The sequence below is a fragment of the Silurus meridionalis genome, chromosome 17, assembly GCF_014805685.1.
Source record: "Silurus meridionalis isolate SWU-2019-XX chromosome 17, ASM1480568v1, whole genome shotgun sequence".
In the NCBI taxonomy this organism is placed as follows: Eukaryota; Metazoa; Chordata; class Actinopteri; order Siluriformes; family Siluridae; genus Silurus; species Silurus meridionalis.
Genome location: NC_060900.1, coordinates 13,837,711 through 13,857,420, shown reverse-complemented (window position 1 = coordinate 13,857,420; position 19,710 = coordinate 13,837,711). Strand labels below are relative to the sequence as shown.

At 36.5% G+C, this 19,710-nt stretch overlaps 1 protein-coding gene across 2 annotated transcripts in view; it reads right to left on the bottom strand.

Moving 5' to 3' along the window:
• The window catches only part of efna5b (ephrin-A5b), an 83,086-nt gene extending 78,444 nt beyond the window's left edge, over window positions 1-4,642 (bottom strand). The window contains exon 1 of one of the 2 annotated variants that reach the window (XM_046871979.1): window positions 3,568-4,642. In XM_046871979.1, coding sequence (XP_046727935.1) covers window positions 3,568-3,692 — 125 coding nt within the window. In that variant the 5' untranslated portion in view covers window positions 3,693-4,642. The remainder of the gene's footprint in view (window positions 1-3,567) is intronic. The other variant, XM_046871978.1, reaches the window with a different exon arrangement.
• Between the last annotated feature and the right edge of the window lie 15,068 nt (window positions 4,643-19,710).

The window sequence follows — 19,710 nt, the reverse complement described above, 5'->3', positions numbered from 1 at the left end:
TGCATATAAAAGTTTAAATATAAAGATTTATCTTTTGTTATGATTGATTTTAATATATTTACACTTTACAATAAAAAAAAAACTAAACTTTAGGATTTATAAAATTTTAGAGTGAAAATGACTTGTGCGCGAGAGTTGAACTGTGAAATGCTACAGTAAAAAAAATAAAAAGAGTTTTCAAGAAAAAAGATGGGTATCAACTATTAATACAGGCTTCATTAATAACAGAAACAAAAGTTGTGTCCTGCTATTTCTGATGCAGGCTGATTATGTTACCAGGAAAAAAATTATAATAATAAGGTTTTTATTATTACACACACTTGGTCGTTTACTGTTAAATTTTTTCGTTTGTAGAACTTTTTATATGTCAGTTATTTAAAGAGTAATTTTGCAGTAAACTAGCTGCATGGCTAAATGCATAATTATTCAGATTCTTTTATTTTGTGCTAAGCAACTACGCTATTTAAATTAAGTTATTAATTTGGATTTGGTTTAGGTTCTTTCGCTCTCACATAAGCTATGAAAGATATGGTGGGAAAAAGCCATTGTTTGGGAAAAGGACAGCATTGTGTCAGATAGCAGATCACCTTGACACAAAGAAAAAAAAACACTGAGACAAACAGAATATTATTTGTACTTAAAAAGTGCTGCTCTTTCTGTGTGCATTTTAATAAAAGGGATTTTTTCAATATATTTTGAGGGCCATAAACACATTGAAAATATTTTCTTCATACATAAAATGAACTAATTGGTCACTGGACCTTCACAGACCATTCTCACAAGCAACCACATAAACACAAATATGGCTGAATGCATGTTGCTGCCGTGTGAACATATGACCCCTGTGTTCAGTTCCTTGGTGGTTGTGAAACGCAGCCAAAAGGCTGAGACAGAGGTAAAGTAAAATCATATTCATTAATTTTCTCAGCCCAGCATGGTGTTGGGAACCAGAGAGAGTCACAGCGAATAGGGAGGAAAAAAGAGAGGATGAGAGGGGGGGAGGGGAGTAAGGAGGGCGAGTGTGATTGCTTCTAACCCTCTTCATCGGGCACTTCTTAAGCATGGGAAAAGTCCAAAAATGCGTCCCTTCTCTACAGCCATTAAGAATAGCAGTGGGAATCAGCTGAGTAATTAAAGTGGTTAGCAGTTCAGCTCTGCAGCAGAGGTGTGAGAATACAAAGCCAGCACCTGAAGAGCGGCAACAAGGTGAAGGCCAAAAAACGGCTTGACTAATAATAGATTTCAGAGTATTTGAATTCACAAGAGCTGTTAAAAACATTGTTATAATTAGAATAAACCACCAAGATGGTGGATTCAATACTTTTGGTTCTACATATTAAGGACACCAGAGACATACAGACACAATAAGACTCATACAAAGGCACGTATTCTTTTAGTCCGCTCCTTAGACTGTACAGTCACGCTCATGAGTCACTTGTGTGTATAAGCTTGTATCCCTCCCAAACCAAAAACTAAAACTTGTTGCTGTAGTGTATGTAAATATGACCGCACATAATCATTGTTCAGACTTCTTCCTATGTGTTACTGAACTAGTGAACAGTAGGAAAACCTAATATCTGAAGTGTTTAAAAGAGTCAAAAGTATTTGCCAGACAAATAGTTCTGTATAAATCGCACAGTAATGCATGTTTTTTATTATTATTATTATTATTATTATTATTACTATCATTCAGCTTTCTCAATAAGCTACTGTACTTGCCAGCACATCTGGAGTAAATTGGGTTTTTTTCTCAATAGGGCCGCCAGTCAAATGGGCTGAAAAATGTAGACTCTAATGAAAGTGTGTCTATCAGCATAATGTATCAGATTAAACTTGACTTTGCGTTGCTGTGTTTGAACAAAGTGGGGCATAAATAAACACTGCTCAAGAACGGGAGACTTGCTGACCACTACACTCAAGCAAGGGCACACACACACAAACACACAGGGGCAATATAAGAAAATTATATGCATTTGATTATCTAAGCAAATTTAAAGGTTTTTTTAATATTACAGCCACTTAAAAAATATCAGTAGTAGATTTAAAGTTAAATGTTTTAAACACTAAAAAAAGCAAAACTTTTTCATTCTCTTTGGCATTGAAAGTTATGTCAAAAAACTTCTTTCAACTTACAGGCTGACAGTTTACATGATGGGAATAATTCCTAACATGTCTAAACTGACTTGAAATAAACAAGATTTCATATTTAATAATGAGACATTAATTAGCAGGAGGCTTTACCTGGGATTAAGGCACTGTAACAGCATTAATGCGATATTATTATAGTTTGAAGTAGTTTGTTTTATCACAACAGGTATATGAGAAATGAAGCTTTAATGATTATTTTTTTAAATACTAGTTTAGTGTTTACACTGGATATGGATTAGACTGTAGGGTGTACCGTTGCAGTCTCCTGACACTCCCCAAGTTGTTCAGTCTAAAACAACCCATAGATATAAAAGCGCAATGATGAATATCAAAATCAAAAAAATTATTTTACTTTTGGGAGATATTGATTTTCTGTGCAAAAAAAAGCTGTATTTTTGTTTCCTGTGCTTACTGTAGTCATGTAAACTAACTCATTTCTAGTATATTTAAAATAATACAAAGATTAAGACATTGTTAAAAAAATGACAAAATTAAAACAATACTACACTAATTAATGAACGCTCCGCACCTAATTTCGTGTCCGATCCTAAAGAGGAAATAGAGCAGTTTAGAAAACTGTTTACAAAAAGTAAACCTAAACTCGGCAGTTATTTATATTGTTTATCCTTCAGAGATCAGAGTTGCCAAACAAAGTTTACAATGAGGATTCCTGCTAAAGATTTCAAATCATACTTTTTCTGCCCTTTTTTCAGATCTGCTTCCTATTTTATTAACACTTTATTAGAGAGATACCATTCATACTAAATAAATACCCCGTGCTAAACATAACTGGGGTGAACTCAATGCAGGGTGTTTGAACATTAGTGAATTACATAAAAGTCATGAGTAGGAGTTTCAAATCCTCCTGGAATATCACAGTTTGATGTTCAGATGAATAAATGAGTGAATGAATGTTTTTTTATACATCTAGGTGTATCTACTGTGCTTCTCTATTCTACATTGCTTAGAAAGCCACACACGCACACCGAGCAGGGACATCAGGATTAAGAGAAATGAGCGTGGTGTGAGAATGTGCATCTCGGCGCATGTTGAACACTGATAACAGAATGGTGCATCTTGTGTTGATATTGTTGTTATTGAAGGAGAAGTCAAAGCACATGAGGCGCACAGGATTCAGCGCGCTCGGGCTTAAATGAATGAACAACACCTACGCGCATTCGGTGAACTGCTTCGGGGTTTGAACAGGCGCTAGTGCGAAAATAACTGCGCAAATGTCCACGAATTGCATCAAAGCTCAGACCTCACACATCTGTTTCTAGTTTCTCGGCAAATACCGGATACATTTTCATTTCCTCTAGTCGATCACGATTTCTTTTTATACCGAAAGTAAAAGTTTTGTTGCACGCCTTCAGTCCATCTTGTGCCTCCTGGACAGAAGAGAGAGGAAAGGCTTCTCACCTGGGGTTCGTGCGGTTCCAGTAGACAGCATAGCGGTCGGCCATCACCTTCGAGCTCGGCTCTTGGCTCATCACACACATCCACAGCAGCACACACACCAACAGCACCATTTCCACATGCAGCATCACTACAGCCAGATATCTGTCTCGTATTCCTCTTCTCTAAAATCCAGCTGCGCTATCAGGTCTGTGGTTTTCGTTATTCAGCAGCTGGATTTTATTTTTACATCGGTGGCCTTGGTGTCTTTAGAGCACAGTGGGATTCGTAGAAACAAAGACAAACATAGAGTAGAAAAAAAATGTCCAGGACCTTCTGTTTAAAAAATTGAAAAGAAAGAAAGAAACCCTGCACTGTGCACACAGAAGAAAAGAAATGAGTGCTATAAAATGCACGGTAGCTTATTTATAAAAGTCGGTCACAGTCCATATGGGATGTCAGGCTTTGACTAAGTTCATCGGAGCGACCATCTCTCTCTCTCTCTCTCTCTCTCTCTCTCTCTCAGCAGCAGAGCACATGCACTTCCAAAGGCAGTGACAGCTCTTAAGAGCAACAAAAAAACCCGCACCTTGTGTAACACTATAGCAACCCTAAAAGCATGATTCGGTTTAAGCCAATGCGAGCGCGTCCCCTTTGTGCCGCTTGTTAGACACCGTGTCCTCACTAAAGCCTCAACTCGTGGTCGCTTCGCAGGAGGAGGAAAGAAAAAATCACAGGGCTGCGCGTCTTCCAGGAGGACGAGAAAGAGAAAAGCGGCGCCGCGCAGTAATCAGCGCTCTGGGATAACTTTTCAAATCGCTCCCGTGTCCTGTGGGCTGGAAAGTCAAGCTCGTTCTGGTGTCCCCAAAACACGCACTCCAAAAAAAAAAAACAAAAAAAAAGAGCCAACAACCGAAAAGTGGTGTCACGGAGGAGATGGGGAGGAGCCGCATGAGCCGCCTGAGAATCTATCAGCTCCGATCACACCCGAGGTCCGAATGCCATTCCTGCGCGTCATGCTAATCATCAGCCACGCAGCAGCTCGTTATTCAGCACCGTGCTTCTGCTCTCTCTCTCTCTCTCTCTCTCTCTCTTTCTCTCTCCCTCCGAGCGTGCGCGCGTGTGTGTGTGTGTATGGGGAAGGAGGAGGAGGAGGAGGAGGCAAAGCGACGGTCAGCTGGAAAGACTGATGAGAGATTCGGTTTCGGGAGAAGGAATAGCAGCAGCATTGGTCCAAATGAGGATGAGGAATTACAACAGGGAGAGGGAAATCTCTTCTCTAACCTTGACATAATTCAATTAATAAAAGGTGTACCAAGGAATAAAAGCCCTCTCTCTCTCTTTTTCTCTCTTTGTTGTTATGTACAATCTAAAGTCCAGTGGTTTCTGTGTTAGAGTTGCAAGGCCGATCATTATTTTAATGAGGCAAATTTATAATTATTTTCCATCCAGCATACTAAGTGAGCGGATATGCTGTCTTTAAATTTAATTAGCCTTAAAAGATCGGTGAGATTTTTTTCCCCCGATGCTTTGCTCTGTGTTTTTTTAGCCTCACAGTGGAATTTCCATGCATATTCAGTGCACTAAATGTTGAATTACACAAGAGGCTCTTAACCCCAATCTCTGGACTCCGTCTGCTGTACATTTTTTGTTGTTTTCCTCGCTCTGAAAAATACGCTTGATTGTGCCAAGCAAGTGATCTAAGCAACAGGAAGTAGAGAATGCATGCCCACCTACGTACGCACAATTTCTCTGAAATATTTCACCATTATCTAACATAGTATACTGTTCCTGGTGCTGCTGTTGCACTTGTTGCTTCAGAAAGACGTCGATCTGCAGCGCGCATGCGCGCTCGTGCGCCTCCTTGCGGAAGTGTAAAGAGGTGACACGTGAGCACAGCAGAACTCCAACGTTATTGCGATACAACTTTTATTAAACATAAAATAACCAAATGCCTATGATTGTGTAGGTCCTCTATGTGCTTCCATTCAGTCATGGACTCCACGTGACTTCTGTGGAATCTGGCACCAAGTCTTTTCCAGCACATCTCTCATCCTGTAAATTATCATATGTGGCCTCCATGAATCCGACTTGTTTGTTTATCACATCCCACAGATGTTTGATTGGTTTGGGATATGGAAAATTTGGAGGCCAAGTCAACAGTTCAGTGTGCTTCAAGTAGACACTGTCTTTAGGGAGCACTGCTGTTTTGAAAGGGTGTACTTGCAACAATGTTTGATTCCCAGCAGAACATTGCCCAAAGCATCACACTACATCCATCAGCTTTCCTAGGTAACTAGCACATACACACACCCAGCTGTTCACGTGATGCAAAAAAAAAAACATGACCACTAACTTCCATTGCTCCATTGTCCAGTTCTGATGCTCAGGTGGCTACTGTAGGTGCTTTAGGTGGTGGACAGGGGTCAGCATGGCCACTCTGCTCTGTAGCTTCACAGACACCATCTGAATTCTCTGCAGCTACTGGCTCATATGAATCAAGCAGTGATGCGCTGACACCATTTCTAGCCTTTTTGGCACCCTAGGTGAGATTCATATTGCCCCCCATGACCCATGCCCCCCAACATCATATTGCCCCCATCATTGCTAGTATGTAAACATATACTGTATACTAAACTTAAGCAGAAAAACAGGTAAATAATTTAAAGGCGGTGGTGGGGCAGAGGGCGCTCACTGGCGCCTCTACAGCTGGTTGCACCCTAGTTGATCACCTATTTTGCCTATGCCTAGAAATGGTGCTGTAGATACTTATGAGTTGGTGCTTTATCCATGGACCACTTTTTATAGGTACTAGCTACTGCATACCTGGAACATCTCAAAATGCATGCTGTTTTGGACGTGCTCTGACCCAGACTTATCTAGTCATCACAATTTGGCCCTTGTCAATGTCACTCACATGCTAATTTGAAAAACTAAAAACGAACTGTTCAATTGCCACCCAATATTTACCAGTCTTTTTACAGTGCCACTGTAATGAGATAATCAATGTTATTCACTTCATCTGTCAGTGGTTTCAATTTGATGGCTGTTCAATAAATAAACTTCTATAATGTCTATGCAAGACAAAACAGACCAAGCTCTGAAATGTTTTTCAACACCTTTAACACTTTGAATTATTGTTGAATTGTTTTGTTGCAAGGCTGCCTGGGTGTTTAAATGGGAGTGAATTCAGTGGATATAAAATGTCAGAGGTTAAAGATATTTAGAAGAGTTACTTACTTTCCACTGCATTGCATTGGATATAGCCACAAGTAATAATTAAACCTTTTTTTTTTTTACTTAAGCTTGCAAGGTAAAGTTTAAGAAATCTTAAACATAGTATATGCTTTGTGTTTTGGACCTCAGGATGTTGGTGTACATTAATGTCCCTTAATTATAGCCTGCACCATGCCTCCTCCTCCACTCCACTCCAGCCAACAGAAGCAGGGGGATGTATGAGATCATCACACCGACGCTTTCATTGCAGTTTTTTTCGAAGGCCAGAATTTTGTATTGTATTTTTTTTTTTACCTTTTTTTGCCAAAAATTAGGTTTTATTAAAACATTTGGAAGTAATATTTCCCTTCGAAACTTATGCTTGGGCCATGAAACCCTACAGGAGACAGGCAGTGAAATTTGTAATATTAACCTGGGCCAAATGTCTTACAATGAAAATTGAATTGCTTGAAGATGAAAACATTGTGACATTCATATTTTATGTTTTATGATATTTTATTATTGAATTTTTAAATCAATGTGCATTTGCATTTGAACACTGGTTCTCAGCACCATATTTATATGCATAACCATTGATCTGCAGTCAAATCTTTTCTCACACATTTCTCATAGATCAGTTTGTATCTGTTTTAAATTAAATAAGTATGGAACTGCGAATTTTATTTGATTAGAAAAGCTGGAATTCACAACCATGCACAACCTGTAAGAAAGCAGCATTCCCTCATTTTTTTCTGATATATTGAAAATAAGGGAAAACTGTAAAATGTAGGCATTCTTGCTTTAAAAATTATGTAACACACTTAAAGGAATGTGCAGTGATATTGTGGAGTAGGGATATTGGACACTGTCCAACTGACATTGAAATCCCTGTCTGATCTAGTCCCTACTGCCACATTCAGGACTCCCTGTGCCAGCTATAGAGGATCACTTATCGTTGCAATGCCCCAAGTCAGATCTGCTGGTGATCATTTGTATACAAATCACAGGCTATGCTATAGTCCTGCCTTTGCCAAGACAATGGAGTCATTGTGAAAGAGGATCTGGGTGGCACTTCTGCACATGGCCCTGCAGTGCACTGAGACATAGGCAAACACAAACATACGCGTGCACCATGTACCCAAGCCAAATAGCTCAACACAACCCAAGACAACACAATGCCGGAATGTCGGAAGCCTCACTCTGAATTTTCTGCTGTGCTTTCCATTGATTGTTTCATGTAAATGATTAATGGACAGGATGGCAGAAAAAACAATGGAGGGTTTACAGCCCATAAAGTGACCCTCTGGATATTGCTTCATACAAGTCAGGCTGCAGAGACAAATATACTAGTACTACCCCAATGCTGTTAAAAAGCAAGCAAATTATACAATGACAGTCATGTTCTTATATCTGTTTAAAGAATGTTGTTCAGCACATTGAATTTTAAACAAGTACATAACTATTACAAACACTAAAACTGAAAGTGTAATTATTTTAAAAAGACCGCACAAGCAATTATCAATGTGAGTTTCCTAAAATATAAATATTATAGTATCTAATTATTCTTATATTCCACAGTGTACAGACAGTTGGAATCTTTCCAATCACTTCACCACATCAGATATTCTTTCTCAGAAAGTGTCTGCTTGTGCTCATTTCAGCTAAAGGCAGGGCTCCAATGTTTTAAATCCTCTGCTTCCACTTTACCTTTATTGGATACACACACACACACACACACACACACACACACACATATATATATATATATATATATATATATATATATATATATATATATATATATATATATATATATATATATATATATATATATATATATATATATATATATATATATATATATATATATATATATATATATATATATATATATATATATACACAATACAAATGCACCATAGGTACATTTGGAATGTATTCAGACCCTTCTCACTTTAAAAGATTTTATGTTGCAGCCTGATATTACAATCATTCAAATTGATTTATTTTTCTCATTAATCTACACTCTGTACCCCATAATGATGAAATGAAAACAGAATTCTAGAAATATCTGTAATTTCTTTAAAAAAAAAAAAAAAAGAAATATCACATGTGCATAAGTATATCCTCCCCTTCACTCAGTTCTTAGTTGAAGCACCTTTGGCAGCAATTACAGCCTCAAGTCTTTTTGTGTATGATGCAGCATGCTTTGCACACTTGAATTTTGGGATTTTTAACCATACTTCAAAGAAAATCCTCTCAAGCTGACTCAGGTTGGATGGGGACCATCAGTGGATAGACACTTTCAGGTCAGGTCTCTCCAAAGGGCTCTGGCCACTCTAGGACATTCACAGAGTCATCCCTAAGCTAATCCTCTGCTGTCTTGGTTGTGTGCTTAGGGTTGTTTTCATGTAAGAAGTTGAATCTTCGGCCCAGTGTGAGGTCCTGAACGCTATGGAACATGTTTTAATTGAGGATATCTCTGTTCATTGCTCCATTCAGCTTTCCCTTAACCCAGGTTAGTTGCCCATTCTCTGCTGCATGAACAAACACCTCAAAACAATGTGCTGCCACCATCATGCTTCACTGTTGTGCCGCAGATGATGAGCGGTGTCTGGTTTTCTTGCCCTTCTCTCCTGATTGCTCAGTTTGGCCAAGCAACCAGCTCTTGGAATAGTTCTAGTTGTGCCAAACTTCTTCCATTTGAAAATTATGGAGGCTACTGTGCCTTTGGAAATCTTCAGTGCAGCAGAATTATTTTGTAGCCTTTCCCAGATCTGTGACTTCTAACAATCCTATCTCCGAGCTCTTCAGGCAGTTCCTTTGACCTTGTGGCTTGGTTTTTGCTTTGATATGATATTTATAGAAAGGTTTTTACCTTTCCAAATAATGTCTACACAATCCAGTCGACTCAGTCAAGGTGTAGAAACATCCCAGAAATGAGATGCACCTGAGTTAATTTTCAAGTGCTGATGCAAAGGCTCTAAATACTTATTAACCTGTAATATTTCAGTTTGTTAGATTTTTTTATTTTAAAAAAATGCACAGACTTTTCTAGAATTAAGTTTTTCACTTTGTTATTATGGGGTACTAAGTGTAGATTAATATATATATATGTATATATACATACAGAAATTCAAGAAGCAACTAAGACTTACATGCTACACCAGAAGAAGTTGTATGGTTAGTCTATAGTTGTGAATGTGGCAGAAAATCGAAAACATGTTCTAATTGGATATGTTTGCTCAGACACTCCTTTCTGCTGAATGTTGAAATTGAAGAGGCATGCGCAGCAGCTGTTAGTCCTCATTTTGTGCTGTGCAAGAAAGAAAAAGGACTAGTTGTTTGGCATATATGACAAAGTGTTTTAACAGAACCAATACAACTTTTAAAGTGCATATATATATATATATATATATATATATATATATATATATATATATATATATATATATATATATATATATATTACTTGTTTCCCCTAAGGGCATGGGCTCTATAAAAAAAAAAGGGGGTTTTGATGTCATAAAGTTTATTACATATTGCTAATTACAATTTGTCCTCTGACTTTATTTCTGATGTTCATACCAGTCAGCAACAGTAGCTATACACATCTTGAGATTATGCAGTCTTTATTAGGACCTCAGTGAGTGTGAATGAAACTGCATGGCTGATCCTGCTGAGCACATGTATTAACTCATGTCAGTGTTTACAGCTGCTCCATGTCAGCACTACACATTGGCCCTTAGAGGCACAGATATCATTTCTCTCCATTTAATACAATCTCACTGGACTCATCTGCTACTTTCACAAGCAAGTCTTGCTTTATGCCCACAGTGCAGTCCCTTTGCAGTCTAAATGCTTACTTGGCCTGGAATAATGGAGTTTGATTCTGTATGTCAGCTCATGATGCATGGAAAGGGATTACCATTGTACTCATTATGCAACTGAGCTTCTCCAGCTGCTTACACTCCTTACTGCTGACCCCTGGGTGTGTACACGGGAGAAAGCCAGAGAGAGAGACAGCAAGATTGTTATATGTAATATGAAGTGGACAAAGTGTAAATGGATTACATACTACTGAATTATGTATACTTGTTGGACACTGCTGAGAAAATAGTAAATTAATTTTTAATTTAAAAAGGAATGTATTAAGTCAGATAGATTCACATAAAGTATGTATAGGTGTAAGACTACTAAAGTTTATTATTATTATTATTATTTACAAAGGTACACTTCATTATCATGGCCATTTGGTTGAGGCCCCAATTGTGGTACAGGTACAAACAAGTCTTCAGATATAAATGACACGAGACAAACAAAGAGAACATTCTTCAACACGAATTTGATATATATTTACAGCATTTATTCATTCCTTTTTAATGATTGCCTGGTCAAAGTCCTGATGGTTTAAATTAAGCTACTAGCTTGATACAATTTGGAAAATAGAACCAACTAAATGGGTTTGTTTTGGAAAATATAATGGCAAAAATAACTGTTTTAACAGCAATTATTAAAGTGATGTAGCTGTAGCTGTGAAATTAATTTTAGGAACTTTTTTAGCCAGAATTCACAAATGAAGCGGACAGTGCTGGCATTTTTGGCCACTTTTTAGTGTCTTTCACGTTTCGAACTGTAGCATGAAGATAGGGTGAAAGAAGGTAAAAAAAAAAAAAAAAAAAACCATTCAATTTTTAATCACATATCATCTTGGGTTTGCAAAACTGCATTTTGCAATTGTATTCATTAGTTTGTAATTTCATAATCAGCTTTTCAGCCGATTATACTACCCTTTATGGTGGATTTAATTAGACATCTTGACTAGTAAGATCTGCAGTATCAAAGGAAGAGAGGTTATCTTGACTGGTCTTGCTATTATCACAAAGTCCTCTTAAAAAATGTGCAAACAGAAGCTGCTATATTACCATTCTATCTTCTTTAAATAAATGATCCAGCCAACTGGACTAGATTTATAAGTGACCCCATTCAAAGTAGGCGAGCAAAAGAATATTAGCTTTTATTGCAGTTCTTCTCAAAGAAAAATTACCTTTAATTAATACAAATTTAGACTTCTCACAGTGACTACGACTCAGTGATAAACTATCTAATGCCTTGCCTTGGTTAGAACATGGAATTAAAACAATACATCATTGATCAAAAGCAAATAACATACAAATGTAATTATAGTGGAATATTGTTATAATTTTATTCTATAGTATTTCATAATACTGTCAGCATAATACTGATAACCTTCATTAGTTTTTACATTATGACTATTTGAAGGCAGCACAGTGTGATGTCTAGGGCCAAGCTTCAAGCACTTCAAGCACATTTTGGTCTGATAGGATCAGTGCTCCTTCATACATTCTTCATACATACTTCATCTCCTGCATATCTGTAACTCCACACCCCTTTAAAGTGAGAGCATTAAAATGCTTTTAATTGGCCAAGACAAACACCTTACAGATATCAAGGTAGACTTTGAAAATACCATTCCCTGAAATAAAATCTCGTTTATTTTTCTATACTCTTGCTCTTTGCATAGGCTTGTGCAGGAAGGTATGTCATTATTTAACCCTAGTTTGTGCATTTTTTTTACACACCTAAGTGTTCCTGGGTCACGTAGACCTGCTGCATTCTTTGAATTTTAAAACAATGTAATCATATTAAGTTATGCACAAATGCTCGTCAAATGTTTACGCCATCTCATTTACAAGCAGTTCAAACACAATATGTGTTAAAAATTTAAATGATAGTTACTTTATTGTGATTGGATAGCATGGCAACTCAAATAAATAAATAAAAACAAGGTCATTAAATACACGCAAGAATTGCACATGATTATATTGCTCTTTAATATTGAGAAATAAATATTGCATATTGATATTGAACCACAAGGGATATATTAGACATTTATAAGTGCAAGTAACACAATGTACAGTAGTGCTTTAATGCTTTCTATTATTCTATATTGCTCCTGCCCTTTCTTAATTAATTTCTTCTAATCCATTTAAGCAAAGAAAGTAATATTAGAAATCATTATATGGAACAAATGCAGATAAAACAATGTATTTTTCAACAATGTAAATGTAATAAAATATAAGAAATTGGCAGAATAACTGACAAATAGTCAGTCACACATCCAAAACACACCACATGAAGAGCATATTTTCACTTTGTTGTGTTACACATGTACTGTATTCTCACAGTAGCAATCCATCTTTCTTTTAACAGCCATGTTGGTCCAAGTTTCATCCTCATCACATCAGCAACCACTCTTGGTGGCTCATCTCTAAAATAAAAAAAATATTCAGTGTACAAGTTTTCACTACATCACTAGGCTGCAGATGAGCTGATGCTGGAAAGGTTTGATGGTCAGTGGTCATCCTCTCTTCTAATTCACTCCCAATAATTGAATTAATCGAGAAGGGATCCTTATGTTCAGAAAGTCCTTTATATTAAAGAGGGGAAACCCCTTCTACATTTGATTCTTTCTTTTTTAAAATGATTTCTAAAGCTCAGTGAAATTATATTCTATTTAACATATTGACTGGCTATGGTAATACACTGAAACACAGAGCTATTTATAGCGCTTGGCTTTGCACAATTTACAGATGAGAGAATGTCATTAAATTATATGATGCAGATTCATCTGAAAATATTTGTAGACAAACATGCAGCAGATTATCTTTGCTTTAAGAACTTATTTTTTCTATATGCTATTTCTATTGGTCTAGTAGACCTAAACACCATTTATGTGATATAAATGTGTGAGGGTGCACAGGAGCACTTCAGCACTAATAGACACATTTTCAGTGAAACAAAGACAATCATTTGATATATGAGTATGTCACAAGGGCAAGTCTCATAACTTTAGAATTGTCATTGTTAGTTGGACACACCCATGCCACACTCACAACAAATCATAGTGTCATTTTAGCAAAATACATTCACAGAATGTGTCAGACAAACCACAAGTTCTAAGTTCACAGCTCAAGTTCACTGTGGAGGAGTTGCAGTTTTCTGTGGGAAACCTTTTTGCTTTCTGGCTGCAGCATTACTCAGAATGTAAAATATCTAAAATATACTTCTTTGCATAGACACTCATGACATTTCCAGACTGGTGCAGCACACACTTCTGAAACTGAAAAAATTGTAATATGCTTTTGTGCAATGAGTTACTTAGAAAAAAAGTGAACAAATGCACACTTTTGCTTCTCATTATGTGCTGGCAGACTGTAATAATCTTTCAGTATAACCATATGGAAATACTGAGAAATGTCTAGGGTGAAAAACTCTTACCGAGGCCTCTTATGTTTAGACAAGACTGAAAGCTCAATTAAAAAGTGGAGAAAAAAATGAGCAAGGAATACTTGTGATATATAGAAAAGGAAATGAAGAATTAAAAATCATGCTTTGTGAAGCAACCAAGAATGTATGCTAGACACAATGAGCATGTTTCATCATCAGTTAACATTACAAATATAAATCAGACAGCCATAAAAAAATACACTACTACTACTTAAATAAATTAAATTAGGAAATTATGTAATATGTTCTTTATTATTATTATTATTATTATTATTATTATTATTATTATTATTATTATTAATATTACCAGGACTAGGAAGAGGAAAAAACAGCATTTCTTAGTTGCTTTTTATCAGTAAAAAAAAGACCCTATGCATTTTTCCTGACACTACATTATGACTTGTTATAACATTTGTCTCCTGCAGCTTTAACACTGCCACACATACCTTTTGCTTAACTGGAGGATTTGGTGACATAACAGATACTTTCAGAGTCACTGGCATTGAACCATCACCTACATAGCAGTCATTTCAATGAGAGTTGCCCCACCTGTGTATCATGGCTAATGACTGAATAAGGTTCTTAAGGCCTCATTGTCTTGCTCGATCAAAGAGAACCAACACCACAGGTAATGTGTAACAAGTCAGATTAAGGGAAGAAGAGTGTTCAGCTTTAATTCCTGATGACTGGGGAGAGGAATATTGCTCAGTGATGGCAGTGCTGATTAGCTGGCTGATATGATTGGGGGAGGTTATGTTGTGTTGAATTCCACGTTCTGACAGCTACATGCAGCTTAACCACAGGAGAGAATTTGAAAGACAGTGCACTGCTCTTTCCTGTGTCAGTTCAGTCAGTTATCTCACACACACACACACACACACACACACACACACACACACACACACACACACACACACACACACACACACACAATAAGTAAACCTCTACAAAGTACCTTTAATTAGCTTATTGTTATTGATTATTACTTATACTGTTTGCTTGACTGTTTTAGCGCACGTATAAATTACATTGTTGTTAGCAGCATGGAGTTTTCTATAGCCTCATATAAAACTATTCTCTACTTTTAGATAAATATTTCGACTTTTCAATAATGCATGAGCATTGATGATGCCTCAGAGGAGCCACTAAAACCTCTTTTGTGTAAAACTGCCTTGTCTAAACAAAGTCAAGTGCTTTTGATGATGATATATTTGGAAAAACAGACGGTATTTAGAAATGTACACCACTCTCTCTGTGTCCATCAGCCCCAAGCCAGTCAGCCTAGCCGATGCACCACCTGCTATTGGTAATGTACCAACCCTGCAAGTGATGAAAGATTTCCAATAGATATAACAGCAACAAGCCTGAAGGCACTGGAGGATGTGAGAAACTTGCAGAAACAGTTTTTTATTTAAACAGAGTGATGAAATAGAGTATCCTGGTGCAGATATTATAAAATGAATGGATGAAGCATAAACTAAAACGTATTGTTAAATCTCAAAGTCAATAAAAAAGTTTTTTTTTTAATCACATATTGAATATACAATCCACTTTCATTCTGCATGTTTGTTGCAGACATCATCTGCAGAGAAGCAGTAAAATTAGCTATAAATATTAAAAATAGATAAGGGGAAAATGCCAATGTTATTAGAAATCATTAAAATAAGCAAACCAAGCAATTGTATTTTAAATGTAATTAACACGCTTGCTTTATTCTGTAATTGGTTTAGCTTCACATTTTTTTGTCATTATTTAGATTTAAATGGCAGGAAAAAAGACCAGATTGAGAATGCTGAGGCTATGCTACATATTTGTCTACCGTTGTTCTGCGATGTCTTATATCAGTGTGCCTGTAGAAAACATTGAAAAAGCCACTCCTTTTCATCTAGTATTTTAGTTTCACAGTTTAATTTACCTCTGCATGGCTAATGACTTAAAATTCTTCTTTCCATACAGACACCTCATCTTGGCAGACATCTCAACTTGCCTTAAAGACATCACATTCTGAATGAAGTGGCGATTTCTTTAACTTACGCATTGACGTAGGCTATTGCCACCATAACAAGTCCTTCAATTTTTGCCCACCTCCACTGTCCAGCTAAGCTCATTGTCATTATTACCATCAAGGTCCACCAGGAGCCTTGAGGTATTGATTGATGACCAGCTAAGCTCTCAGCCTTGAAGACTGGCTCTGTAGGAAAACAGGAAGCTCATGTCTCTTCCAGACTCTCACAACTGGATGACTGCAACCCTGTACTGATTGGATAAATAGCTTGCAGTGATGATCATATAAATTATAGATACTTGTCTATATATATATATATATATATATATATATATATATATATATATATATATATATATATATATATATATATATATATATATATACATATATATATATATATATATATATATATATATATATATATATATATATATATATATATATATGTTAAAATCTATAAAATATACAACAATATAAGACAGAGAAGAGTCTGTTGAAAATTTATAGTGCATTTCTCAAACCCATGGTAAATGTACTATTACAAAGGAACAAACTAAAAACTAAAAAAATAAAAGCACAGAGTCCTCCAAAAGCTGCCCAGATCAAATGTCAGCGATAAATCTGCCCATAGTCCCACACAGCCTGTAAAGCCCTACCAGGCAACACTGTTATTGGAACTCACTGCCAGTGACAACAGCAACAGGCTCAATGTAGTGATTAGTGATCAGGAGGACACGCATCACTCATCAGTGCTCTCTCTTTAATTAATATACCCTATCAGAGATGTGCCGAGTTTGGGATGATTGATTACCTGGTTTCCTGATAATTATGTCCGGTTATTATGTTTTATTATTATATTCGCCTGAGTGTAAGCATTAAATACCAATCTACAATATATAGGTAAATTCTAAAACAAGGTGCGTTGAGGTCAGAAATATCCAATTACTGTCAAGCTCTGACTATTTATAGCAGCTATCTGTGACAGCTTAATATCATTATTTATATCAGTAGACGTTTTACACTACATACCTAATGATATAATCATCAACATTGTAATGACTTATGACACAAAACATGGGTGAATTAAAGATCAATCCTTTATTTAGTAATATAGGATTACCTTCAAATTTAAATGTTGCTTAATAATTTCAGTTTCCTTTCGGTCTTGTACGATTTGATTATATCTTGACTCATCTTTCCTACTTTGGACTTTGTCTATCAAGTAAAAAGAATTGCATATACAGTTCTAATTCTAACACCTGAGTGCTATTTAACATTCAGTAAGAAAGATACATTTGCTGGGCAGATTTAGTGTTAATGAGAAATGTAATGAGGGAGTTATTATCATAAATATCCAATAGTGGTAACATTGAAGCAAGCATTAAAAGTTTTGATGCTGAGCTATAGCTTAATTATTAAAACACGTGGCCTGGGGATGGAAGACATTAGAAGTGATGTTTGCTTTTGAAATGGTTGTGAATTGATTTAAACTTCCTAATACCTGCAATCAGGAGTGATGTAGTCACCATTCTACTGCCAACTTGATAGTCTTAGAAATAATAATGACCATATTTTTTTAGAAGAATGGAAGGAGCCTTGTCAAAAGACACAGAGACGTGAATAAACAGCCAGAAAGATAAGAAAATACTTGCATGCACATGCAAGTCCTAACACATAGCTTTGGCACTTCAGACTATGACTTTTTGTTGCCAAGAAAAGGAATAAGACACCATAGCCCTGAAACTACAAGCTTGTCAGTTTGTCACTGATTTTGAATTTGGATCTCAAAAAAAATTAAAATAACTAGAATATTATTATAAAAAAAATAATAAATTTCTTTAATGAACACAATGTGTTCATTAACATTAACACAATAATGTTACTAACATTATCCACAACTAAAAGCATGTTCCCTTTGATCCAAAGCCACCTGGAAACTGGTTTTGCATCTTCCTTATCATATCTCAGCAACATTTTTCATGTCAGGAATAGAGACTTGGTGTCCCACACATAAAAAATCCTTAAGTTAAATCAGTTGTTTAGATTGGCTGTCTCTAAGAAAATCCCAGTTTGGACCTGGTAGGATGAGGTCAGTGAGGAGCGGTCAATACGGATTAAGTCAAATTGCTCTCCTGTCTGTAGAAGCACAGCAGGAATTGCCTGAGTAGCAAGGAGGAAAACATGCAATTTGAAGCGCCATTTTGTTCTCACAATGAGGCTCTAATTGAGGATAAAGTCTCATTCCAAATGTCCACAGATTAGACCTCGTTCCAGCTGTCCACAGATTAGAACTGTAATTAGACCTTTTGATTTGAATGTTATACCTTGTTCAACTAAGACACACAAGTTCTAGTACAAACACAAAACTGCACTCACCACCAACTCTGGATTGCATTATCTGTTTTTCCCCTGTCATTTTTCAGGATGGCAGTGCCAAACATCTGTCACGCTCACCCCTTCATGCTCCACCAGGAAGGAATCATGGGAATACAAAAATCAATGACCTTTTAGCATGTCACTCTTTCACACATTTTTGAGAAAACATGCCTCATAATAACTTACTGAGCACCACATGTGAGGAAATACCTCTATAGTCTTGGGAATTGATCATTCAATCAAAGCAAATTGGGCTTGTGTCAGAGCTGGAATGTTTTGAAAAGTTTTGACTAATAAAGTAAACAAAGTTTCTGGGTTTGTAGGTCTGTGGATTGGTACTTCACAGTGCTAGGTAATAGGCTAGTAATTATGACTTTCCAAGTGTGTGGGTAAAAAATGTGTATCACCCTCCCTGTTGCCATAATCAACAACCAAACACTGTGTTTTCTATAAGGCTATAAAATGAAGAATTTGAATGTGTTTCTTCACTATTCTCCCACAGATTCCTTATCCTGTTTACTGTGTCACTTTCCTAGTAATTCTTCAGTGCGTGTGTATGCTCTCATCTGAATATAAGTATATTGCGGTTAATGCCGACAGCTATGGATGGGAAATTATTTTTACACTGGTGATAATTCTACTATTTTTTTTATCGAGTCTTTTCTGGGGGAAAAGAGTGCATCGATTATCATCAGCAGAGCAGCAACCCTCTGCTTGCCATCCATCGAAATCAGAAATGAAACCATCTGCTTTTGCCATCTGCATTCTATTTGTTAATTATTCCTGGGCCAACCCTGTTTCTGTCTCCCCAACCCCTGCTCTACACTTGATATACCTCCTGCCTCATTGAAATACCTCTAGGCTTTATTTTTGTGATAAGGTTGAAAAGGACTGTGCGGTCATCCAGGCTGTCTGAGCCACAAAGCTTTCAACATCTTAATAAAGATGAAGATTGCATCACGTCTGGGGTTTATAATCAGCTTGCTGCATTTTTTTTGCATGTGTGTGTGTGTGTGTGATGGGGAGGGGGACTTCCATCATTAATTCACTTTATAAAGGAAGGCCTTCATCAGAACACCCTGGATCCAATGAAACCAACTGGCAACCATTTAGGGATACGCAATTTAGAAATAATGTATGGAAATCCCAGATAAAAGCAGAATTAAATTGGTAATCGGATTTCTCCAAACCATACTTCATATTCCTGTATGCAAATTGAATGATTAAAGAGATGGCCAAGGTGTGTTAATTGTTTT